General features: G+C 43.5%; 2 protein-coding genes across 9 annotated transcripts in view; one reads left to right on the top strand and one right to left on the bottom strand.

Annotated features, from left to right (window-relative positions):
* Positions 1 to 26,334, top strand: part of P4HA3 (prolyl 4-hydroxylase subunit alpha 3) — an 86,688-nt gene that overhangs the window by 13,942 nt on the left and 46,412 nt on the right. For 2 of the 6 annotated variants that reach the window (XR_007478692.1, XR_007478691.1), the window contains exons 4-13: positions 2,646 to 2,795; positions 7,550 to 7,601; positions 9,487 to 9,650; positions 9,895 to 10,071; positions 14,419 to 14,483; positions 16,818 to 16,977; positions 17,642 to 17,704; positions 21,319 to 21,387; positions 22,678 to 22,774; positions 23,561 to 23,698. Coding sequence is in view for 4 of the 6 variants with exons in the window: in XM_033405699.2 (XP_033261590.1) it covers positions 2,646 to 2,795; positions 7,550 to 7,601; positions 9,487 to 9,650; positions 9,895 to 10,071; positions 14,419 to 14,483; positions 16,818 to 16,977; positions 17,642 to 17,704; positions 21,319 to 21,387; positions 22,678 to 22,758; positions 23,561 to 23,857 (1,278 nt within the window). In the remaining 2 variants the exon portion in view is untranslated. Of the gene's footprint in view, positions 1 to 2,645; positions 2,796 to 7,549; positions 7,602 to 9,486; positions 9,651 to 9,894; positions 10,072 to 14,418; positions 14,484 to 16,817; positions 16,978 to 17,641; positions 17,705 to 21,318; positions 21,388 to 22,677; positions 22,775 to 23,560; positions 24,188 to 26,334 lie in introns of those variants that run through there. The other 4 variants (XM_049713181.1, XM_049713183.1, XM_033405699.2 and 1 more) reach the window with 3 other exon arrangements.
* PPME1 (protein phosphatase methylesterase 1) overlaps positions 11,016 to 26,334 on the bottom strand; it is a 103,508-nt gene continuing 88,189 nt past the window's right edge. For 2 of the 3 annotated variants that reach the window (XM_033405704.2, XM_033405701.2), the window contains one exon: positions 11,016 to 11,073. In XM_033405704.2, the coding sequence (XP_033261595.1) occupies positions 11,031 to 11,073 (43 nt within the window). In that variant the 3' untranslated portion in view covers positions 11,016 to 11,030. Of the gene's footprint in view, positions 11,074 to 17,763; positions 17,869 to 26,334 lie in introns of those variants that run through there. The other variant, XM_033405702.2, reaches the window with a different exon arrangement.

The raw sequence follows: 26,334 nt of genomic DNA, 5'->3' as shown, positions 1-26,334 counted from the left end.
GATACTTGATGTGTTTCCAGCATCAGCTAGAATAAAGCTGCTATTAACATTCTTATGTACGTGTTTCTGTGGACATTTGTTTTCATTTCTCTTGGTTAAATACTTGGGAGTGGTATTGCTGGGTCGAAGAATAAACTTTGATAATTATTAACATGTAGACAAATCTGTTTCATCTGTACCCTCCTCCATGGATTATTTTAAAGCAGATCAATCTTTCTATTTTCTGAAATTCTTAATTGTCTAGTTTTACTACCCTCCTGTTGTGTTGGTTGACTCTTGTTCATTGTCAGTTGTTTCCTGATATAGTTTATCATTTTTGATTGTGAGCTTATTTTTAGCAGGACTTTTTCCCCCCTAAGAGCCTTTTTCTGCCCAGAGTTGTAGGAATATCCCTTCATAGTGTTTTGGGTTTTCTTCTTCCAGGTACTCTGGTGGTATCACTAGCCTTAGATACTTATTTTTTTTCCCCTGTACATTACATCCCCATGACTTATTTATTTTATAACTGGAAGTTTATAACTTTTGACCCCTTTCACCCACTTCGCCTCCCCCCTACCCCTGGCCTCTGGCAACCAATCTGCTCCCTCTATTTATGGGATTGGGGTTTTTATTTTTTTTTGGTTTTGTTTCTGTTTTTGTTTCCACATGTAAGTGAGAGCATATGGTATTTGTCTTTCTCTGTCGGACTTATTTCACTTAGCCTAATGCCCTCGAGGTCCATCCATGTTGTCACAAATGGCAAGATTTCATTCTTTTTAATGGCTGAATTATATAGATCACATTTTCTTTATTCATTCATCCATTGATGGACACTTAGGTTGTTTCCATATCTATTTCTCTGAATAGAGGCCAGACAGAAACAAACCAACTTTCTTGTCTCCTTATGACAGTGGGTAGATTTTTTTCTGGTCTACTCTTTCCCTTATAGTGTAGTTTTTCATGGGTTTCAGTTTTATGAGTGTGTCTTAATTCCAATTCCTAGGTTTGGGAGGTCTACAGAAGGCTCACATACTGTCCTCATGCGGGTATTATAACCTAAGGTTACTAAGTACCAAGGTTACTAGAACCAACCCCCACCCCATCCTAGGCAGCTTCAGCATCTGCTCATAAGCTTATTACTTGGATTTTCAACTCCTTTTTTACTTCTGGTACTTGGGTATTTTCCAGTCTTTCTTGAAAATATATAATTAAATGCTTTTTATATTTTATTCAAAATGTCTAAGTCTTTGTGGTTGGAAGGATTCCAGTTATCTCAATCTGCTGTATTGCTGAGACTTAAAGTTCCTCATGGAAATCTTAATTAAATAAATTGTTAACAGGAAAAGTTCAGTCATTCTTTATTGTTATTCTTCAACTCAACGTTTTTACAAATAGAAAACTTAAGGACCAGAAAGATAACACAGCAGGCTAATGGCAGATGGGGGATAGGAATGGACTTAACTGTTTAGGCGGCAGAGTTGCAGTATCTCTAGGTTCTGCCCTATTTTTCTGCCTGCTGGAAATTATACCTGAATTAGAAAGAGGCCTTCCAAATCTGTGACTTTATAATTCCCTGCTGTCTCCAACATCAACTTGCAGGAAATTCCACCTGCAGTTCTGGTATTCTAGTTAACTGTAAGCTATTAGGAGACAGGAGCTATGTCTAGTGCGTGTTGCCATATTCCCCACATTCAGACATTTAATATAGGACAGATCCACTGAGCTCTCATAACGTTCCAATGTCTACCTTCATTAAGATGTCTAATGCATTGTGTCACAATTATTGGTTTACTTATGTGCCCCTTGATTGATTGTAAGCTCTTTAAAGGCAGGGACCACCAGGTACATTGTAAATACTCAGTAAATATTGAACAAATAAATGAATGCTTTTAATCCATTCCTCACATTGCTACCAACAGCATCTTCCTGAAAACATGACAGTCACACTCTAATTAGCTTAGCCCCTATTGCCTTTTTTTTTTGCGGTACGCGGGCCTCTCACTGTTGTGGCCCTTCCCATTGCGGAGCACAGGCTCCGGACGCGCAGGCTCAGCGGCCATGGTTCACGGGCCCAGCCGCTCCGCGGCATGTGGGATCTTCCCGGACCGGGGCACGAACCCGTGTCCCCTGCATCGGCAGGCGGACTCTCAACCACTGCGCCACCAGGGAAGGCCCCCTATTGCCTTTTTATGTTTATTTCCTGCTTCTCTTCGCCTTAGACTATAGCCACAATATACTGCTTGAACACATTCTTGCTTTTGGTTTCTGTTTCTACCATTCCCTCACCATAAAATGACCTTCATTCCAATCTCTGCTCATGGAAATTCTTTTCCTTCTTCAACAAAGGCTCATCTCAGATGGCACTTCTTCCGTGAAGCTTTCTGAGATTCTCAAGCATTCATGCCATTCTGCCCAGTGTTATAATTACTTGAGTTCATATCTCACATCTCCCCAGATTATAAATTCTTTAAATGCAAGAATGCTTTATATTCTCCATGCCTAGTACATTGTCTTGTATATAATAGATGCTTAATCTATTTAATTTAAATGAATTAAAGAGAAAACTTGCCTTCTTGGGTTCCAAAGGCCCTCCACTCTTTGCAGTATCATTTCCTTTCTCTACCCATGGACTAAGGCTTTAGTGACGGTACTTATGCTCCCTGCAGGTGGCCTATGACATGGGAGATTACTACCATGCCATTCCATGGCTGGAGGAGGCTGTCAGTCTCTTCCGAGGCTCTTATGGAGAATGGAAGACAGAGGATGAGGCAAGTCTAGAGGATGCCTTGGATCACTTGGCCTTCGCCTATTTCCAGGTAGGGGAGGTAGCAGGGGGCTCACTGCTTTCATCACAGTAAGCGTAATGCTTTATATCTGCTTTACAATTTTCTAAGCATTTTCATGTCTCTTAATTTATTTCGTCTTCCCAACAGGACCAAATGTGAGTCAAGCAGTGCAGTTGTTTTGTTATTTCCCTATTTCTCATGTGAGTAAACTGAATCTCCAAAGAATTCCTAGCTTGTCACAGAGTTCACAGAGCTGGGATTAGAGCCCGAGTCTGTCTGATTCTTCGTTAGTACTCTTTCCAATGTACTGACTACTTTAAAGTCATCGTCTCCCATGTAGGAGGCGGTCTCTTACCTGTAGCAGCAGCAGCTGCATCCACAAATGTTTAATAGCTTCATAGTCAATGCAGATCGCTCTTTTGCCCTCTCAACATTTCATAACTCATCCCAGATATTATGCCATGATACTGCCAATGTCAAGGAAGAAGTTTGATTGTTAGCCTCTCCCGTCTGCAGTCAAGTCCAGCTGTGACATGAATAGTGTCTGGATACACAGCTGGTGCCATTGGTCCAGAGCATCAGCTCAGTACCTCCTCCAGCTGTTGTTTTTCTTTGGCACTGTTGATCTATAACCTGTTGTGCCCCTCGTGAAAGCTCGTTTCCCTACATGTGGGAGCTACCATCCTTTGTGTAGCTAATCCCATTTCCCACCAGAGTTGTACAGTCTTCAAGAATAGGCTGGAAAAATCACTACAGAGCCAATTCCCTAGAGTTTCCAAAACTAATAAACCATTTCTGCTCCATACATTCCTTTTCCTTTATCCCTTTTCCTGAGAAAAGGGAGGAGGATGTGCGTGGTCCAAACCCATGTGTTGCTGCCAAAACAGCAGTGCAGCAAATAGACCTGTTCCTCTCATGCAAATTCCTGGTAAGTGGCTCTTTGTTGTAAAACTTTCCAAGGTGCTCTTCCTAGCTCTGCTGCTTAATTGCTACATAGTAAAGCTGAAACAGAATCCCTGTGATGCAACAAATGGCGAGAAGTTATTGAATTTTAATAGAAGAAGAAAATGGAGAATTGATGTGGAGACTCAGAGAAGATAAACTAAAGCAGCTCACCCTGAAAGACAGAGTTTTAAATACAGTGTCTGACTAATTGTTTTGGTTTTTTTCCCCTATGACGACTTAGATTTCTCCTCTTCTCACTTGTAGACTCTCCCTTTCCACAATCGTGCTTTGGTACATTTTATTCATCTTACTAGGCGTAGCTCAAATGTCATCTATTTTGTGAAGTCTTCCTTAATTCTCCTCAGACTCTCCTTCTTTGTGCTCTCATGGTACACTTTTTTTTTTATCCCACAGTAATAGAACACATTGGCATCGTCTTATGGACAATTTCTGGTCCCCTTTTTACCCTTAGTAAATTAGGGGTAAATGTCCCTCCATGGACCTTACATTATCATATAAAATTATGTATCTATATATACCATGAAAAGTATAATATATATAATATTATATATAGTACTATTATTATTTCTTTTTCATGATAAATTTTAGTGAAAAATCATTTCAGTAACTACTAATAATGAGAGACAGTAGAGTGTAGTAATTAAACCATAGGCTCTGAAGTCAGGCAGACCTATGTTCAAATTCTGTGAAAACTTGGGCAACGCACTTAACCTCCCTGGACCTTAATTTTCTTATCTTTAAAGGGAGATAATAATGATGCTGTAAGAGTGTGGAAATAATTTTCCGAATAACCTTCTGAGTTTTTGTCTGAGACCTCCCTGTAATGTAAGACAGATTAACAAAAGGAACAATAAACATAAGTTAACTAACATATATACCTCCTGTAGACATGGGAGCTATTGGGGCTGGGAGGGAGGTTGAGTAACTCTCTGAGGGGATCTAAACCTCCATCTTAAATACTGTATCCAGCTAAAGACAAAAGAAAGAAGGTGTGGGGAGAGCCAGTTCTGGGAGGTGACCAGGCATAGCAAGCAAGGGTAAGATTGTTATGTAGATTTAAGTGGGTGCCTTCTCCATTGATAAGATTCTCCTCTGATGTAGAGTCATCCTTTTCTTCCAGGTACACAGGGGGAGACACCCTCACAAATGGAGATTTCCTTTATAAATGTAAATTTGCCTTACAAAAGGGCAACTTCTACTCTGGTTTGAAAAACTTCTCCTGTATCTGTTGTTTCTCAAAATAATTAGCTCAAAATAATCTTTATGCCAAAGAGGTATATTTTAGGGTGGCATATTCTGCTACCCTTCAATGCTTACCTCAAAGGGTTGTCATGAGGATTAAATGAGCTAATACATGTAAAGCCCTTAACACAATTTATGACACATATGCACTCAATAAATGTAATCTATTTTTATATTATACACAGTATATATTCTCTTTTTTCATTTAACATTATTTAGTGTACACATTTCCAAAGGAATTTAACTGGGACATCAAAAGTAACTCTAACTTTGTTCTTGATAAAATATTTTACCTTGTGATAAAGCCCTTGAGTTTCAAAAATATGTAAAATTGTATTTTAGTTCTCTTCATCTCAAAAGGGTTTGAAAATCTATAACCCTGAGTTAATATCTGACATTATAAGATATTAGTAGATTACTTAACTATCCCTGTGTTAAGTACAGAACAGAATAATTCATGATATTAAATAATTAGAAACAATCTATATGCCCAAACAATAGCAGAATGGTTAGATTGTCTGTGATGGAGCTTCTAAATGGAATAAAATGCAGCCATTAAAAATGCTGTCTTGGGGCTTCCCTGGTGGCGCAGTGGTTGGGACTTGAGCTCCCAGTGCAGGGGGCCTGGGTTCGATCCCTGGTCGGGGAACTGGATCCCACATGCATGCTGCAACTGAGAGATCGCATACCACAACTAAGGAGCCTGCGTGCTGCAACTAAGGAGCCCACCTGCCGAGGCTAAGACCTGGTGCAACCAAATAAAAAAATGGGGCTTCCCTGGTGGCGCACTGGTTGAGAGTCTGCCTGCCGATGCAGGGGACACGGGTTCATGCCCCGGTCCGGGAAGATCCCACATGCCGCGGAGCGGCTGGGCCTGTGAGCCATGGCCGCTGAGCCTGCGCGTCCGGAGCCTGTGCTCCGCAACGGGAGAGGCCACAACAGTGAGAGGCCCGCGTACCGCAAAAAAAAAAAAAAAAAAAAAATGGTTAGGGTGGTAAATTAAAAAAAAAAAATGTGTGTCTCTTGTACACCCATGTTCATAGCAGCACTGTTCACAACAGCCAATAGGTGGGAAGCTATCCAAGTATCCATCAACGGATGAACGGATAAGCAAAATGTAGTGTATACATACAATGGAATAATACTGAGTCTTTAAAAAGAAGGAAATTCTAACACATGCTACAACATAGATGAACCTTGAGGACATTATGCTAAGTGAAATAAGCCAGTCACAAAAAGACAAATACTGTTTGATTCCATTTATATGAGGTATCTAGAATAGTCAAATTTACAGAGACAGAAAGTAGAATGATGGTTACCAGGGGCTGAGGGGAGGGGAGAATTGGCAGTTGTTTTTTAATGATTAGAGTTTCAATTTTGCAAGATGAAAAAACTCTGGAGATTGGTTGCACAACAATGTGAATATATTTATTTATTTACTTAATATTTATTTATTTATGGCTGCATTGAGTCCTTGTGCTGTGCGGGCTTTATTTGGTTGTGGCGAGTGGGGGCCACTCATTGCGGTGCTCGGGCTTCTCACTGCAATGGCCTCTCCTGCTGCGGAACACGGGCCCTAGAGTGTGCAGGCTTCAGTAGTTGCGGCATGCGGACTCAGCAGTTGTGGCTCGCAGGGTCCAGAGCACAGGCTCAGTAGTTGTGGCTCACGGGCTTAGCTGCTCCGTGGCACGCGGGATCCTCCCGGACCGGGGCTCGAACCCGTGTCCCCTGCATTGGCAGGTGGACTCCCAACCACTGCGCCACCAGGGAAGTCCCATGAATATATTTAATATTGATACTACTGGGCTTCCCTGCTGGGTTTCAGTGTAACATTTTCCCCCTATTTCTCTTATGTTTTATAGTGTTCTTATTGTTACTTTTATCATTAAAAATGAATTTTTTCACATGCAAAAATAAAATGATCAGAGGGAAATACAGTTCTAGCAGCTCATCATCATTCCATGGCACTCAGCAGGATCACAGCCCACCCTGCCTGGGTTCTGTTCCCCAGGTTTGTCTGGAAATCCCCTGTTTACTTTTGACCACATGCAGCCCAAGGTTGAATGGCTGCAGGGAGAGTCATTACTATGCAGTGGGAACGGTTCAGGTTTAGTTCTTCCTTTGCCTTCCTCTAACTTTGTGGACTCTCAGAAGTACTGAGCCTGGAGAGCAAATTACATTTTTAGTAGGGTTTTTATAGTTCCATATTAATTTTAATAATAAAATATACCAAAATAACAACACCCTACAATTACATGGTTTTGCATGCTTTGAAAGACTTGAGGGCATTTTAAGACAGTTTATTTTCATTTATTTTTCTCCATTCCCTGGTAAGGGTGTTAATAAGTCATTTGTAAATGAGGAAACTGAGGAGACCTGATTTGGATCAGGGCTCAAATCCTGAACTAGAACAGAGAACCTCTACATTTTAGTGGGCAGCTCATTTCAATGAGTCTTACTAGCTACTCTTGGTAAGAATATTTTATAGTTTTTAAAAAAATCCATGTAATGGTTCATCAGAGGAGATATCCTTAGTGCAGTTAACTCTTTCTTTTCCTTTTCTTTCTTTTTTATAGGTGGGAAATATTTCCTGTGCCCTCAGCCTCTCCCGAGAGTTTCTTCTGTACAGTACGTAACGATAAAAGATAACTACAGGTCTGACTTACTGGGAACTCCCTCCTGCTCTTGGCCTTTAGTCCTTGCAAATGAAACACAGCTGTCTATTTTTATTTTTCTAATTTCATAATCCAAGGCACATTTCTAATTTTTGATTAAATCTTACATATTGATCAAGAGTTTTTAAGTTAGTTAGAAAGCTAAGAAAAAGATATCAACAGGCTTCCTCCTCCACCCCCATCCAGTCATATATATTTGTGTTGCTTCAGTGGAGAACAAGTCCGAGATTGGGAGCCAGTTTCTTTAGGGACATTTGAAGATCCAGGTGTCGGGAGCAGACCTGGGAACGAGTGCAATCAATGAGAGCTGTGTGTGCAAAAAGGAGAGTGACTCAGCAGGGATGTTCACTTTGGCTGCTCATAGAAAGATAGCAATTCTTCTCTTTAAACCAGAGCTCACTTTGCTATGCAAGCATCCTGCCCAGTTGGCCACAGAGTTCAGCTTCAACCCTCTTCAGGCAGCGCCTCACCAGAGTAAAACTGGGAGGGAGATTTACTAGCTTAGCTCTACTTGAATATTTTTGCTTAAAATGTTGGTGGTAGATGGCTTCCCAGGTTTTCTTTTAATAAGATAGTTAGATACTAAAGTAAGATACATAATCACTATTATGTTTTAATATTTATGAAGTATTTCATGTAGGATTTCACTGTCACTTTCTAATGAATCCATTTAGTAATGTTATTCCTTTCTGATAATTTGGCAAACAGTAGGATAAGGAAGTAGCTGTATGGTCTGGAAACACGCAGACAGTTAGTGGTACAAATTGATAACCCAACCCCTCTTTATTTCTTTGTGCTTTATCTATTAAAATCTCTGCCTCTCCCAGAGAACCCAAATTGTGCACTATTATAGGTGGATAAGTAGGACACAGCAAATTGAGATTCCTGGTTCCATAAATGGTTTTGCAATATTTTTGTTGGTATTTTGGGCTCATCATTTCCATTCCCCCAAACTTCATTTATTCTCTGGTTAAAAAAGGATGGTAATTTCTGTCCCCTCCTTTGCCAGAATAATGGTGGTGGTGGCAGTGGTGGTTAGAAGGACATTGAGCTCCTCAGAGAAAGATGCTTTGTGAGCCTTACAACAAGTCAGCACCTCCTTCTGAGATGCACTGAGAATCACGCACAGAGGCTAGCAGGCCATGGGTAGCTCCAAGCCATGGGGGATCTGCAGCCAAAGCGGGCACAAACAAGACACAAGACCCCTGTAGGAACCTAGGCTAGAACCAACGTCTAGAACCCCTTTGTCCCATACTGCTCTGCTATGTCTAGGCCAGTTAGGGATTTTTTGAAGGATCTGGTAGAGCTGGGAATAAATTAGCTTCCAGTTCTCTAGGGAAGGATAGATCGGGTCTCTCTGCTATAGGCTTTGGCTCTTTGAACTTCTGTTTCATAGCACTTCCTTGTTGTGTTGTGTTGTAAGTAGTTAATGTGTCTTTTCTCCATTAGACTCTCAACTCTGGGAGGTTAGCCTCTAGCACAGTGTCTGGTACATAGTAGATGTTCACTGGAGAGTTGGTGAATGAATGAATAAAATATTGAAGCTTCTTCCCTCTACATAAAACTGACCATCACACCATCCTACAGCCACATCCTCATGATTCCTTGGTCTAAGAGTGTTCCTTCAGATCTACCAGGCCCTACTCAGTCTTTTTTTTTACTGCCACGTACTCTCCTGGGAGTGAGGGCCTTACATCCTCCTGTGCATGGACACAGAGAGTTATTTAGGTGGCCAGTTTCTGGTCACGTGTGACAGTGAAGCTATAGGAAACCTTGGCGGCACTCTCTGGGACCACCGTGTGTTAACCTGTGTTATACCCTGATCCGATTTCTTCCAGGCCCAGATAATAAGAGGATGGCCAGGAATGTCTTGAAATACGAAAAGCTCTTGGCAGAAAGCCCTAACCAGGCCGTAGCTGAGGCTGTCATCCAGAGGCCCAATGTACCCCACCTGCAGACCAGGGACACCTATGAGGAGTTATGTCAGACCCTGGGTTCCCAGGTAGGATTTCTCAGGGAATGAAAAACGGAACAGGCTCGGATAGAGGGAGAAAAGGTAGAATTGGGACGATGTGAGGGGAAAGGCTGATGCACTAAAAAATAAATAAATAAAGCTCACTTGGACAGCATCAGTGACTGAATTCTGAATCTCCTGCATTTCAGGTTTTTCATGCTGTAGTTCCCCTAAATCGGTTTCCGCTCCTAGACCCTTCTTCTCTTAAGCTGATTCTAGTCTTTCCTTTCAGCCTACTCACTACCAGATCCCCAGTCTCTACTGCTCCTATGAGACCAGTTCCAGTCCCTACCTGCTGCTCCAGCCTGTCCGGAAAGAGGTCATCCACCTGGAACCCTATGTTGTTCTCTACCATGACTTTGTCAGTGACACTGAGGCTCAGAAAATTAGAGGCCTTGCAGAACCATGGGTGAGTGTCCCCAAGGCCTGCCAAGAACTTCCCTTTGTTTCTTTATATGACTGGTGTTCAGAAGTGTGAGAATAGGCAGCCTGAACAACTAGATACTTCATCTGTTCAGGAGTTCAAAATACCAGCCATTCCATAAAACTAATCAATGGTGAAAAAAATCACAGTAGTGGTTGCCTCTGGAGGGAGAGGACTGGCTGAGAAAGGATACAAGGGGATTTTCTGGGGTATTGGAAATGTGCTGTCAATGTCTTGTTAGGGATGTGGAGTGCATGGCTGGATGCCTTTGTCAAAACTCAGCAAATGGTACTCCTGAGATCTGTGCATATCATCGTATATAAATTTAACCTAAAAAAATTAAAGGAACCCTCCTCCCCCAGTATCAGTCATTCCATATACATGGAAGAGGTCTACAACAGCAGTAGAGGTCGGCTTCATCCTCCCATTGCCTGTCTGTCTTGGGCTGGCTGCAGCTCCGCCCCGTGCTGTCTTCCTCTGGGACCCAGCCCAACAGAGCAGCCTCTTTTTGGAACACTGCCGTCTCATGCGAGAGGAAAAAGGCAGAGATGGCAAACTACTAGCTGGTTCTTAAAGCTTCTGCTTGGAAGCACCAGGCATTACTTCCATCCACGTTTCCTTGGCTAAGGCACAGCGTACAGCTAACACTGCAGTCAGCAGGGAGAGTTTATCTTATTCTCCCATGGAGAAGGCTCCGCACCAAGCTTGATGTTGATGCGGAGGGGAGTTTAGTCCGTCAGGAAGTGTGGCAAACATTTAGAAAAATCATGCAGTCGACCTCACCACTGTAAGCATGTTGCCTCTTTACAAACGGTACATTGAGATGGTCTCAGAACTACTGTGTCAAAGCAGACATTGTGGCCTTCACGGTGTGCTATTCACCCCGGCAGCCAGGCCGTCACTTACCTGCTGTGTGCCAGACGCTGTACCGGGTGCTTGGGCTGTTACGAGGAGGTTAAGTATTGCTCGCTCCCATTTAGGAGCTTCCTGCAGAACGGGGAAAACATATTTACAATGCACTGTGATACGTGCTGTAATAGAGGTGTGTGAGGGAGTTGTGCTACGGCAGCCTAAAAAGGCGAACCTTCCTCCGAGGGAAAGGCAGGGAAAGGCAGTCAGGTGAAGAGCAAATGGGGGAAGGGGGAGAGTTAGAAACAGAGAAGGCTTCTCTGTGGACCTGAGATTCATCAGAGTGAAAGGTGGCAAAGGGTATTCCAAGGAGACAGACAATCTGTGCACGGGCCTGCTGTGTGGTGTGTCCAGACAGTGGGGGGAAGCTCGGGGGCTGAAGTGTGCAAGGGAGGGGGTGCGAGGTGATGGGAGATAAGGCTGCAACGTGAGACACAATTAGAAGCGCTGGAAGTACCAAGCTGGGGAGTTTGGATTTTATCTCGAAGGCAGGCAGGGAGCTGTGGGACAGTTTGAAACAGGAGAGTACCCTGATCAGGTCTGCAGATTTTGAGGAAGTCTCTGACAGCAGACGTGGATTGGAGGGAGAAAAACAGCAATAATAATTTCATCTAAAAGCCCTTCAGAGACATCTGGAATCTTTGTACAGAAGGTTTTTGAAGCGATTAAGCTCCCCTCCCTGGTGAATTGGAACGATGTATTTTCAATAGCTTTGGCTTCTCAGTGAGCCAGCGGGAGCGTTTGGCCGCAGCTCCTTTTTCCTCAGGACAACTCTGTTGCTGTGGTAACAGGACAGGCGGCCTACTCGGAGATGTTCATTTAATCCCTTGTAGCCAGGTCATCTGTTTGGCACGCACAGATCTTGCCACTCTCCCTTCCTCCAGAAGCGTCTCGCTGGGGTTGCTGATCCCTGTCTGGTCTTTGGCTCACCCAGGAATAAGCCCGGGGTGTGTGTGGTAGCGGCTGCCCCATGGGATGGCAGCCACCTCAGTGGCTTGTGTTGAATTTCTCTGCTCCTCTTCACTGTGTGTTTCTCAAAGAAGCATTTCTCTGCTCTCTCATCACTCCTCCCCCATCTGCATCCTACACATCCTTGAAGACTCAGCTGAAACCCTATGCCTCTCTTGGCCCCTATCCCTGACCACTTTGGCCCACTTTCATAGATTCTTTCAGGAGGAACATTTTTTCAGAGCACTTTTTGGGGCAACATACAGTAACCTCCCTCCTCTGAACTCAGTTTTTGTCTCCACCTGTTTGGTACTTTCATTTATTCTGCCATTTACGTGTTGTCTGGAATCACGATCAGTTTCATGGGTTAGCATCCTGTCCCCCCAGCTAGACTGTAAACTAGCAGAGATCATATGTTGTCCTTGAAATGCCTGGCTCCATATTAGGCCCGTTGTAGCCAGAGCAATTTGCAAAGGGTCACATCTGACTGAGTCAAGCCCTCACTTAAACTCTTTAATGGGTCCCTTTTTTTCTTTTTGCGGTATGCGGGCGTCTCACTGCTGTGGCCTCTCCCGTTGCAGAGCACAGGCTCCAGACGCGCAGGCTCAGCGGCCATGGCTCACAGGCCCAGCCTCTCCGCGGCATGTGGGATCTTCCTGGACCGGGGCACGAACCCGCGTCCCCTGCATCGGCAGGCGGACTCTCAACCACTGCGCCACCAGGGAAGCCCTAATGGGTCACTTTTGCTTTCAAATGATTACAGAGCTCCTTGGCCTGGCTGCTGCCACTCCCTCTGCAGCATGTTCCCATTATACTGACACCCTAGCCACCCTAAACAACTTGCATCTCCATGAACAGGCAGTGCTCTCACTGGCTCCCCACACACTCTTCTCTCTGCTTGAACCACTCTTCCCTTGGTCTCTTTCCACCTGTGTGATTCCAGTTGTCTTTTGGGCATCCTGGGAAGCCTTCCTGTCCTTCATAAGAATGGGCTAGATGCTCCTTCTCTGTATTTCCATAGCACCCTGTACTTGTCCATTAGGGCCCCATTGGATGCCTTATGTCTGGTTTCCTATGTTGTATTTACAATGCATAGCACAGTGCTTAGCACAGAGAACGACCAATAATTATCTTCCCCCCAAATGAATGACTTGTAGGTGCACAGTAAATAATTCTTAAAGGAATTAAATGCAGTGTGGCTCTTTAACAGAGGGGGCGGGCAGGGTAGAGTGGAGATTCCCTAGGATTTGTTTTTAAACCACTGATGTTGTCCGAAAAGAACAGAAGAGACTATTTCTCTATGAATCTCTCCTCACTCCTCTATGAATGGCTCAGGAGAGGATGCTGGCTAGAGGACTAGAAAGAGACATCAGTCACCTACCGATTCCCTGCATCCTAGTATTGTAGAGGGAGAGGCTGAGAAGGACTACAAGAGTGTATTGTTCCCATGCTGCATTTTATAGCTGGGGAAATGGGTCGAAGCAAGGGAAGAGCCTTTTCCAAGGTTGTCTACCTGGATTAGCAGCAGGAATAATAATATTGTAGAAGCCTCTGGGAAGGGAAAGGGTTTCTGTCACATGCCCTTTGTTGCTCCGTGCTCTGCTGTGACCGCATGTGAAGTGCCGGGGCTGTGTCTTTAGCCACAGGACTCTGGTTCATTCACTCCTGGGTACATTTCACCAATATTGAGCACCTACTCCCTGCCAGGCCTTCTCTGCATCCTGGGGATACAGCACTGAAAAAAGACCAAGTCCTTGCCCTCACGGAGCTGACATTCTGATGACAAATGCAGAAGTAGACATCCTTATGTAAATAATATTTCTCTTTCTGTCCCTGGTACAGTACTTTTGCAATCAGAGGCCACTTTATTTAAAAATAATTTAAAATCTATATCTAGACATTCAGAACAAAATAGAGACATTCAGTTAAATTAGTGACTTCCAACCTGTTTGGTTGTTTTTTCCCCATAACCAAGGCAGCTGCAAACAAAACAGATTTTGATTCTCTGTAAGGAAGGGCTTTTATCAGAATTGTTCAGAAGTAGCAGGCTGCCTCTGAGGGTAGAAAGTGTCCTGTCATTGGAGGTGTTCATTTAATTTAACTTACCATCAGTCAGGCCCTACCCCAAACACTGGGATATAAAGATGAATAAGAAACAGTCCTTGTTCTTACAGAACTCACAGTCTTGCAGATGCAAATGGGATTCAAAATCACTTGTATTTCAGTTCTACAGACCTTTTTCAGTTTTTACTATTTACCAGATATGAAGCTAAAGGTTATTTTCAACTCTGAGCTTTTATGTCACTTAAGATTGATAGCTATCACTAAATTAGTAGCATGTACAAAATATCCTTTAATTAAGGAGAAACGGGTGATTGTTAGGCTTATGCTAAGAGAAGAGCGTGTCTATGGAAGTGAGAGCCCTTCCCTTTGCATCATAACCACTTGGACTTTCTCTTACATCCTTCACACCAGCTACAGAGATCTGTGGTGGCATCAGGCGAAAAGCAGTTACCAGTGGAGTACCGCATCAGCAAAAGGTAAGAGGGGTCCTTTCTTGGCAGGGACTCTGGTCATGCCTGCTGGCCACCCTTGGGCCTGTGGCACAGGTGACTGAAGGTCAGCAGCACCCATTCAGGTGCCATTAGAGACGCCACAGTAGTTCACGTTTACATCTGTACATTCTTGTGGAGAGGGAGCAGTTTCCACTCCCCTTACCCAAAGGCCTTTCTCAGGTGGTTACATGGTCTGAGGACTTAACTAGGAGGCCATTAGGGAGAGACTTGAAAAAGCTCCTATGCCCTAGACCAAAAATTAAGTGTGTAGTTGTTCTCCTAACCAGGATTGCTTTTCCAGGGAACAAGTCCTGTCTCTATTTGGAATCTGACTTTACCTCCTGACTCATATTCAAAGCATGACTTGCCACCACTCAGGCAAGAGGGATGGCCAGAATCTCTGGATCTGATCCCTTCTATGGTTGAGAGCCCAGCCGTATTCCCTACCCTCCATCCCTGCTCCCCCTCCACTGTAGCCCTTGGTCTGTGCTGTAAGGACAGGATACCGTAAGAGGAGGGTCCCCACCGGAGCCATGGGAGATGATGATGACATCCTTGGGGAGAGGCCAGACCTCAAGCTGGGTGGATGGTTTTGTTGTCTGGGAAGCGAGGTGAGTGATGAAAGCTTGGATTCAGAATCATCTGGCTTAACTTATTTGGTCTGGTACGTTTTGGGGACCTTTTACATTAGAAGTTATTTTCTAAGTTTTGAAAGGCCCGTCTAACCTCAGCTTCGTTGCTTTGCTAACCTTTCTGATACTGTAGTGTCAAGGAGAAAATTCCACCTTCTGTTTAGAGTCATTGCTTTTAGGGGAGTGGGTGATATTCTCTTTACTTTTCAGGTAAAGAAACTGAGACCCTCATTGCCTCCTCTCACTACCCACCCTCCACCACAGTGCACCCATTTGAATTTTGGTTCTGTCCTCACAACTTCACTGGAACTGGTCCCTCAAAGGTCACCTATGCACTCCAATCACTATCCACAAAGACCAGGTTCCCGACCACAGTGTCCTCAGCTTTCTACAACATGCCCTGAGCCTACTTTGCTAGCATTATCTCCCATTACTTCTCTAACAGACTAAATGCTTTCGTGCTGACACACACTGTAGTATATCACCATGTCTGTGCTTATGCTATTTCTTCAGCCTGGAATATCCCTGTGTCTTTTCCATCTATTGAAATTTTATGCACCCTTCAAAATTTGGCCTACATGTCCATCTCACCTCAGTGCCCCAGTCAGAATTAACATCTCCTTCCTCTGTGCTCCCCAGAACTTTACTTTAGGGGCTGGTTCTTATTTTTAACTCTACCTTGATTTGTGCTCAGTTGTATTTGTGTATATCTGTGTGTCTCCTCTCATGAGCTCTTTGAACACAACAGCTTTGTCTTGGGTATCTTTGTAAACCTTAGAGCCCACAGCATAGCACTATGCGTGCACTCCATACAAAAGAATGAACAAATTAATCCATCATTTATAGACCAAGGACGTGGTCTTCCACACATGCCAAGGTGCTTCCCTTAAGAGCCTTCATCATCTCTCCAGGAGGCTCACTGGCTTTGCTTGGGGAACACTTCCTCACTTCCCAGGGACCACATTCTGGTGCCAAATCCTCCACTTTATCAGAACCTCAACAAGACATTCAGTCAGGAAAAGAGACTGAACTTTGCTCTTTGGCCTTTGACCTATCCTGGTTTGTCCTGAAGTAGAGCAAAAGAGCAGAGATTTTTCTGTGTTTTACAGCAATCAATAACATACAGCTTACAAAGCATCTTCATAAGCATTGTCTGTCACAATCTTCCTAAGTCTGTGTAGTAGATATTATTACCATCCCCATATTATAGATGAATACACTGAACCTTAAGGGAGGTGAAAGGTTAAGGGCCTGACCAAGGGTCAAGCCGAGGATCCAGGACTGGTCTTACTCCTCTGAATCCAAAGCTTTTTCCATTGCACCCAGCTTCCTCCATTGAGATGTCTCTAAACATAGCATTCTTAAAGACAGGGTTTTGTCTTCTTTCTCTTTGTATCCCAGTGCCTGGTGTTGTGAACCTTCACTCTTCACACACCTAGCACAGGGTCTGGCATACAGTAGGCCTCAGAGAATGTTTGTTGAATGAATGTGTGAATGTTAAGATAGAGCACAAAATGTACTGGGCCGACTTAACAGGAGGAGTGAGTAGGTAATTAGGTATTCATGTCTGTCTTCCTGTCCTCCTTGCCTTCCTTCCTTCCTTCTGGCAGTTGACATCATTCATTCACAGATATTTAGTCATTTCTGGCATCAGATCACTGATGCTACAACCTGTGGTGTGTTTTAGTGCCTGGCTAAAGGACACCGTTGACCCAGTGCTGGTGACCCTCGACCATCGCATTGCCTCCCTTACAGGCCTTGATGTCCAGCCTCCATACGCAGAGTATCTCCAGGTGGTAAACTACGGAATCGGAGGGCACTATGAGCCTCACTTTGACCATGCTACGGTAACCATGGGGTCGGTGACCAATCTCGTGGGGTAGGCAACGAGGGTGTTATTTATTTCTCTGAGACAGAGCTCTTATAGGGCCCCCAGAGAATACCGCGTGAAATTTTAGAACAAAGGTTCTCGTTCTAGGTAGATTGAAAGCCTTGGTTTCAAGCTGATTGCTGCTGACTCATCTTCTTTTTACTAAAACTCACTGAAAAACACTCTTACAATGATTGAATTTTATGACATGTAAATTATATCAATTAAACTCTTCTATGACAAAAAAGTGTGCCTCTTTGGCAAATAATTGGGAACTCCAGTCTTATGACTTGGTATTTTTACAGAATAATTATCTGTAATATTTTATATGTTAATTTATTTCACCAAGAACCTGAAGGTGCAATCAACCCCTCACATAGTGCTTTCATTACTAACAAGCAATTTTGTTTGATTAGTAGTATACAGTTCACTTATATGAGTATCTAATAAAGTGGTAAGAGGAAAAAAAGTATATTGAGTACCTGCCAGCAAAGATAGGCACATACTTGACTAGGTATAGCTCAAGGCTATATCCCATCTGTGACTCCTCCATTTTTCTCCTCCCTGTATTATGGTGGCATCCTGGCTGTTACTCTGGTGCCATCTGCATAAAATAATGATATGTTCTATTTTTGTCTCAGTCACCAACCAGCCCACTGTACAGAATGAACTCTGGGAACCGAGTCGCAACATTTATGATCTACGTGAGTCTTGCTCTGGAGGGACCAGGGCTGCTTACTTAATGACTATTTATATCTCTTTTATTTTATGGTTTTCAAAGCGATATCAGATACTGATTTCATCTGAATTTCACAGCAGAAAAATCTCCAGGATGTTTGTGAATTTCATACAGCACTCTTGTTAGGCACTATAGGAGAGATAAAGAAATATCAATACAAGTCAGTTCCTTCCCTCAAAGAGCTTACGTTGTGTAGACCTCAATGTGACCTTGTCATTGTCAGTGATTAGGATGGGAAGTGGGGTTACACCGAAGGCCAAGAGATCCTGGGACCCGAACAACACAGGAAGGGGATGTGAGAGTCTCTGTCTTTGAGGTCCCATAGACTAGTTGGTGTTGAAAAGCATGGACCTATAGGTGAGGTTGTGGAGCTATGAGGGGAGAGAGGAGAGAAATGAAGCAGCTGAGATTACAAGAGGGAAGAACGGAGATGCCTACAGAGAAATTCAGTAAGTGTGGCTCTCTCATATGCGGTGAATATTTTCTTCCTTATCTCCTCATAAATTCTTCACTAAAATCTACATTATACCCCCTTAAAACAAATTGCCCTCCTCTCCTAGTTTCTGACCTGATCCTATAGAATTCGGACCCAGTCTTTATTATCTCACCTATCCTCTTCCCTTCAGATCATGTGGGTTTACCTCCTTCTCTATGGACAAGTCATAATTTCAGGCATCTGTCACTTAAATTATAAGAGGTGTATTACTGTTAAATGAAGTAATAAACATGCCAAATGTAAGTGCTCTACATAACACCCTAAGATGAAGGCCTGGTTTCAGGCTCATTAGAATAGCAGACACCTACACCCTAGCATTCCCTCTTTCCTTAGTCCTGTTAACTGGTCTCCACAGTGTAGCCAAGAAAGGACAATCAGAGGCCAGCACTCTGTAGTTTTAATGCTGGCAATCCCAACATGTTTCTTCATGTGGCTTGGTTTTAATTTTATGCAGAACTGGAAGGCTGCCGTTGCCAATGGTGTCTGGCCTCTCCTGGTCATTCTGAGCATTCTGATCAGGCAGAGGGATGGCTGACGTCAGCTCTCTGGGCAGGAGACACAGCTTGGATCAGCTGCTGGTACATCTCTGGTTGATGACTAAAGCTGGCATGGGAGGTCACAGGCAGTGAAGTGCACTGATATCAAAGAATAGGACATCTAGGGGCCAATATCTCTCTGTTCTTTATCCCCCTAGTATCTTCTGTAGCTGACTCCCTGATTACAGAGGTCCAGTTACTATGGTAAGGGTACTATGGTAAGGGTAGCCCAGCAATTTTAAATGACAAAATGCAAGAGTGTGTATATGTTTGGGTTTTAAGCCTTTGATACACAGTGGAATGGAAAGCGTTTTGGGTTTGGAGTCAGTTGGTCTAATTCTGGTTCTGCCACTTAACATGTGGCCTCAGCACAAATCACATCAATTCTTCGAGCTTGTCTTCTTGCTCTGCGCCTCCTCACAGGGCTGTCATGAGGATCTGATGAAATAATGTAAGGGGATATCTCGCTGTGAAGTTTCATACAATATGTTTCTATCATGTATCCCAGAAAGCAAGCATAGGACCCCATAAATGGGATCGTGGGACCTAGGAAGTGCTAGGTTATGCCCAATCCTTTCATCTTCAGGTTGGTGTTAAGACCATCATAAACATTTCTGAACATAAGACATAAGATTTATGGAGAACATAAGGGTAATATTATATAGGGAGAAAATAATCTTTAAGAAGTATTGGGAGGATTGAGTTGAAATCAGGTTAGTGATTTTCTACTCAGACTGGGCATAAGATCAGTCCCAGTACAAAACAGTGGAAGGTTTACAGAGGGAAGATTTCCCTCCCCTCCACCAATCTTACAATCCATGCCCTGCTCATGAGCTTCACAGCACACAGATCCGATTCTCTTTTCAATTTGTTGGATAAGTCCTTCCTTCCCACTATACTGTGAAACCACAGGTAGAGGAAGGCAGGAAAGTCCAGGTTTCCTCTGTTGTATCTTGCTTACACCCACAGCTTACAGTGGCTGACAACAGGGGTCTGAACAGAATCATCCAGTTTGTTATTTGAACACAAGGAGCAAATTGTTGCTCTCATCGCCCTTCCCAAAGGACTACAGGGGGAGCCAAGATGTGCTAAAAATCACCACTGCCTTTTCCAGGTTCTGAATCGCCGCATCAGTTCAGTTTCCTCTAACAAGTGCTAACATCCCAACTCCCACAACTCTTGCTCTGTAACACAGGCGAATATGGTGGGATCTGTGAATGTGCTGGTAGACAGTTAGCCAGGGCGAGGTAAGACTGGCACTCTGGTCATGCTGCTGGTGAGAAAATAATTTAGCAGTGTGTATCTAAAGTATTGAATATTTGCATATACTTTTGACCCAATAATACTAATGCTCAGACTCTTTCCTAAGAGAACAATCTAAAACGCAAAAATGATTTTACTCATTAAGATGTTCACAGTGTTGTTTATAATAGTAAACAGTGGGAAATAACCTAATGTTCGAGAGTGTATGTAGCATAATGGTTATGAGCAGGGACTTTGTAGTCAGACAGCATTGGCTCAGCTCCAGTCCTGGCTCAGTCACCAAGGAGTTATATGACCTTTTGTAAACCACTCAATCTCTCTGAGACTTGGTTTCCTCATCTGTAGAATGTAAATAATAACAATCCTAACTCACAGGAATAGTGAGGATGATATATTTGTTGTGAGGAATAAGTGAGATAATATATTTGTAAGGACTTAGTGTGATGCCTAACATACGGCCAGTGCTCAATAAATGTTAACTATTACAGTTTAACCATAACAGTGCTTTTTTCTTTTTCCAGATGGTAAGATGATGAATAATATTAAGTATTTTAAAGTATTTTTCAAAATGTTTAGGTTATTACATATTTCTTTGACAATCAGAAAAAACTCTTCAAGTTAAGTAAACACATCCATAATTCTAGAATATACCAGTGGTGAAACCCTTTAGCTGAGATTACCTAGAGAGGGTCTGAGTGATCTGGGAAACACACCAAAGGTGCAATCAGTATTTCCTATGATGCCCAGCTTTCAAATATAATCATTGTATTCTAAACAGTGTTTTGTAAGCCACTGGTCATGATCCATTAGTGGGCTGTGAAATCAAGTTAGTGGATCTGGTCAGTATTTAAGAAATCTGAACTAGAATAGAATAAAATAAAATGGAAAATAACAGAGGGCATCTGATGTAGTTAAGAATATTTTATGAAACTTACTTCAGGGACGTGTCTGTGTCTTGGGTTGTGACATAAACTGTATTTCTTCCTGAGGGCCTCGAAGTTTGAATCTACTTATGGTAACCCTCAATAAGGATGTTAGCTCAAAGGGTAAAGAAAGGGGGCATTTCTAAACGTTGTCCTCTTGTGGCCCTGCAGGCAAATACTGATGCCACTGAGTAGGCTCTCAGTTCCTAAATTGGGTGATTGTATTTCCATAAGTATTTCTCCCAGAGTTGAAAGAAGGGCACACAAGAGGGAATTTATGCAGAAATGACATCAGACGTCATGTGAGGCAGAGTAGGGCAGTCGGGATATTTCAACCCTGGCTCTTCCTCTGGCCTTGCAGCTGAGCTCGGTGGAAGCTGGAGGAGCCACAGCCTTCATCTACGGCAACTTTAGCGTGCCTGTGGTCAAGGTGAGTGGGGGTCTGACCCCAACAGGTGGTTTTAGCAGTGCAGAACTAACACCCTAGCGTTCATGCTGCCTGTGCTTGCAAGCTTATTCCTGGGAGAGGGAATGAAAAGAGGTCTCCCCTGATTCCCAGAATCAAAGATAATCCCTCAATTTTCTTGACTCCTGCATTTACTTGTGCCTCTATTTTTTATTTTATTTACACTTATATTACAAGAGGATGATTACATGTGTGCCTTCCGATTACAATAGAGCTCCTCAAAGGTGAGAGTGCCCTTCGGATCCTTGACAACAACTGGTCCCTTCAGTCATTCGTTTAGTAAACACTGGCGGCTGGAGGCACTGAGAGTACCGAGGAAAACTGGTAGTCCTTGCCTCCAGAAGTCAACATAACGTATTGCAGTAGGAGTTATAATGTCAAGCAAGGCACAGAGGGCGGCCAGTGTGGTAAGAGGTTTGTTTAATGAATTAATATCTCCCCCAAATGTCAGATCAATCAATCAGGGATGACAGCCCTTACTTCAGGAATGAAATGAAGACAAATAATTGAGATCACGCCTCATAGCACTTAGCACAGTACCCAGCACATCCTAAGCATTCAGTGAGTAAATGCTGGGTATCTATCAAAACTCAGGGGGTTGGCCAAGGTTAAAGTAAGCGTATAGGAAAAAAAGCTGGGGACGGGGTGGGGGGGAAAGAACATATACGATTTGGAATCAAAATGCCTGGGTTTGAGTCCTGACCTTGCTCCTTCTTAGTTGCATTATTTAAAGCCCCTAAGTCTCAACTTCCTTGCTGGTGAGGTGGGGATGAAGATCCCTGCTTCCTGCGGGTGTTACTAGGAAGTGCCTAAGGAAGAGTCAGTAGCTCACTTAAGTTCTTAGTTGTGTGAGGAATATTTTGTTCCACCTTGTGCTTTTTGTCGAGTTTCTCTCCTCAGTGATCCTATGACACCCTGTGCTCACCTTTCCCCCAGCACTTGTCACACTGTCTCATCCTCGTTTGTTTTTATGTCTGTCTCTCCCACAAGACTGAACTCCCTGAGACAACTGGACATGATCTGTCTCTGCATCCTCAGGGCCTAGAGCAGAGCAGGCCCTCAATAAGGGATGCATGAGTCAATGAGTAAATGGCAGCTTATACCATCTTGTGGCATTTTATGCATGCCTTGCCCCCAGTCTGCATGGACAGTTTTCTTGTTTAATGACATGCATGCCTTTGTCCTCAGTCAAGTGCTTCCTAAGGACTGAGATTCTGGGCTGACCTCCCTGGGGCGGGGTCTGCTTGTTTTCAGAATGCAGCACTATTTTGGTGGAACCTGCATAGGAGTGGTGAAGGGGATGGTGACACACTTCATGCTGGCTGTCCTGTCCTGGTAGGAGATAAGTGGGGTAAGGCCTGCCTTTCTGGGCATGGGAATTGGGTGAGGGGTTCAGGGTAAAGTGAAGTAGGGGATGGATGGAAAGTAACATAGCCTTTTCATTCCAAAAGCTTAACAGTGCCACATTATATTGAGGTGATCAGATTCTGGATTAGTTGCCACCAGTACATTGGGAGCCCATAAGGCCAGGCTTTTGTCATAGAGCAGGTGTCAGTAAAAGTTTATTGGCCTTACCAGATGGGCCTTAATTCCTGAGCACTGCTAAGGAATAATATGTTGCCAAGTCCCAGTCCTCTATCCCAAGGAGAGAACCATCAGGTGCTTCCCCATGAGGAGATGGTCAAACAAGGAAGAGAGAAATAAGTAGGGGATGTGTTTATGTCATATATGTGTCTAAGAGCACTTAGCTCTGAAGACAGAAAAAGAAGTAGAAGAGGGACTCTTGTGCTGAGGTGGACTTTGCCAGGAGAATCCATCCCTTTTCTCTCATTACCCTGGAATGGTTCCCTGGGGGAGGCGGGCTTTTAGGAGCTACATATGAAGGGTAAGTGACCATAGTACCCACGGGTTTGAAAATTAGTCTGTAGTAGCAGGACCTGTCAGGGACTTTTTCCAGGTGCCACTGTCCTTTTTGCTCTTTACTGCTGCTGAAGCAACGTCTTGTAGTCCACAGTAGGGCTGGGACCAGGGTGAGGCAAGTGAGTTGCCAAGGGTGTGGAATTTAACGGCCCTGTGAGCGAGCATCGCTACTGTCTGCTCCGCTGAGCCTGCTCTTCTTCCTCCCCATTTCCCCCAGTGGCCAACAAGTGGATACACGAGTATGGACAGGAATTCCGCAGACCTTGCAGCTCAAGCCCTGAAGACTAAAATGTTGGCAGAGAGAAGCTGGAAGAGTCCTTTGGCTTTCCAGAGAAGCCAGAAGCCAAAAGCTATGGTAAGAGAGGAGGAAGGAGAGCAAAGCTTCTGGAGGAGGGTCTTTGTCAGCATTGCCTATTCCTTGCAAATGGAAGACAAGGAAGTGGTCTCTAGCAGGGGACATCTGAGAACTTACAGTTTCTCCTCAAGCCATGAGTCACAGCAGAATGAACAATAGAAAGGAGGGGGCAAGGAGGCTGGAGAGAGAAGTTTCTAGAGCTCAGACACTTTCTCTTGGGAACAGGACATATCAACAGTCTCCAGGGTTTGGTCATTGGGGCTTTTGCTACTTGAGCCTTGACCACAGGGGCCCAGAAGTGGCAGTGAGGACACCTGCAGGTGTTGCCTGACCCCCCATATGCCCTTCTGCCTACTGACTTCTGCTGAAGGCTGAGCAGGGGGTGTCTCTGTATCAGGAGTGTACCTCATGTGATGATTTTTTTAAAGCAGAAAATAACTTTTTTAAAATATGATTTTTTAATACAGCCATTAAAAATATTTTAATACAGTCATTAAAGATGTTTACAAATCATTTTTCACAACCAAGAACATTCTTACTTTGTAATATTGAGTGAAAAAGGCAGAGTATAATATTTTATTTATGTGTAATCTCATCTTGGCTCCCCTCTCACTGCATTCCAGACACAAGACATTCTTTCTATTCGCTGCTGCTGGTCTCACCATTCCACTCTTGGCTCAGAACTGCTTCAGAGGCCTTCTCTGACACCCAAACTTCCAGCCACTTTTGTTCACATTAGCCAACTTTGTTTTCTTCCTAACACTTTTCTTGAAATTATTTTATTTATTTAATTGTGGCCAGTGGCCTTCCCTGCAGGCTGAATGCTTTAAGACCCCTCTATACTTTGTAAATGCCTCTATTGTAGCCCCCATCTCACTGAATTTCACTATTTGTTTATTTGCCTGGCTGCCTGCACTCCTTATACCTCTTGGTATCCCCAGAAAAAGGTCTGTTTCAAATAAGTAGGCATTCAGCAAGTATTTCTGGATAAATGAATAAGAAGGCCTCCTTTGAGTTGTACTTTGGAGGACAGGTAGAATTTTTTTACAGGCAGAGTCTAGTGAGGAGAAGCATTTCCCAGCAGAAGGACTAGCATGAGCTAAGGCTGCACTGATGAGTGACTTGTGCAAAGAGAACATTCCAGGTGACTTGGCTCAGGTTCCTCAACAGGAGCGAGGGCATGTGCCTTGCTCACAAAGAAGCCACACAAGTAAAGGACTAGGTGCTTAGACACTGCTGCCTCCGCCCCCTCCCTGCACCATACACGTCAGGGTTTCTGCCTCCCAGAGCTCTGTGGGCCCCAAGGAAAAGGTTCTGGTGTGCTGATATTCGGGTTCCTGAAGAGCCTCCACGAGCACCTGGTCACATCCCCAGTATTTCCGCTGAATGCATCAGGACTCTGGAAACCCTCCTACTAAATTACTGTCATGTAGGGAAGAAAAAGTACTTTCCCCCTACCCTTCTGAGTTCTTAGCTGAAACCTGTGTAATAAAAGACATATTAACAAAAGGAAACCCACAAGCTTAGTGACATGTATATATCATGTATACATGGGAGATACCCAGAGGAAAATGAATAACTCCCTGAGGTGGCTTAGAACTTGGGATGAAATATCGTAAGAGGGAACGGGGGGATGTAGCCCTCTTAGATTCCTAGGAATGATAAATGGGCCCTTAGAGTATAGCCCATAGGTGGGAGATGTGATGGTGACAGTTTATCTAGGTGTGGTGTCCACTTGTAATCTCTTCTCCTGTGGTAAGGGTCTTCCTTGGTTGGTGAAACTCTTGAGGAGGGGATTTCTAACAACTGAGTTCCTTTTGGAGCATCTGTCTTCAGGCAGGTTAGAGCAGTTCAGGGAAAGTGGTGTGTCTGTGGGGCCCCAAAAGCGCTTAGTAGGTAGCTATTTCTAAATAGGACTGACTGTGGCTTGGTACATAGTTTATAATTTTGTTTCTTTCTTGCATGCTTCTTCAACTGTTTTTCTAACAGCTTTCTCCAACCTGGGTTCCTGGTGTTGCACTCAGTATCCCTCACAAGATTCACTACAGGGAAGATTCTTTATGTTAATGACTATTATCATTGTCATTAGTAACATACTGACCGTTTACCACTGGCCAGGCACTGTGATAAGAACTGAGGTGTACTTGTCTCCTTCAATCCTCACGATGAATAGGTACTATTATCTCCATTTTATAGATGAGGGAAACTGAGGCAGAGAATGTGTAACTTGCCTGAGGTTACATAGCTATAAAGTGGCACAGGCAGGATTTTGAATACAGGTCTGCCTCCAAAGATTTTTTTTTTTAATTTTTTTAAATTGAAGTATAGTTGATTTACAATGTTGTGTTAATTTCATGTGTACAGTGAAGTGATTCACATACAGTATATATGATATATATACAGTATATATATATATATATATATATTCATTCTTTTCCCTTATAGATTATTACAAGATATTGAGTATAGTTCTCTGCGCTATACAGTAGGTTCTTGTTGGTTATCTATTTTATATATAGTAGTGTAGATGTGTTAATCCCAAATTCCTAATTTATCCCTCCTCCCCTTTCCCCTTTGGTAACCATAAGCTTGTTTTCTATGTCTGTGAGTCTGTTTCTATTTTGTAAATAAGTTCA

The sequence above is a fragment of the Orcinus orca genome, chromosome 8, assembly GCF_937001465.1.
Source record: "Orcinus orca chromosome 8, mOrcOrc1.1, whole genome shotgun sequence".
Lineage (NCBI taxonomy): Eukaryota > Metazoa > Chordata > Mammalia > Artiodactyla > Delphinidae > Orcinus > Orcinus orca.
This window is presented reverse-complemented; position numbering and strand designations above follow the sequence as displayed.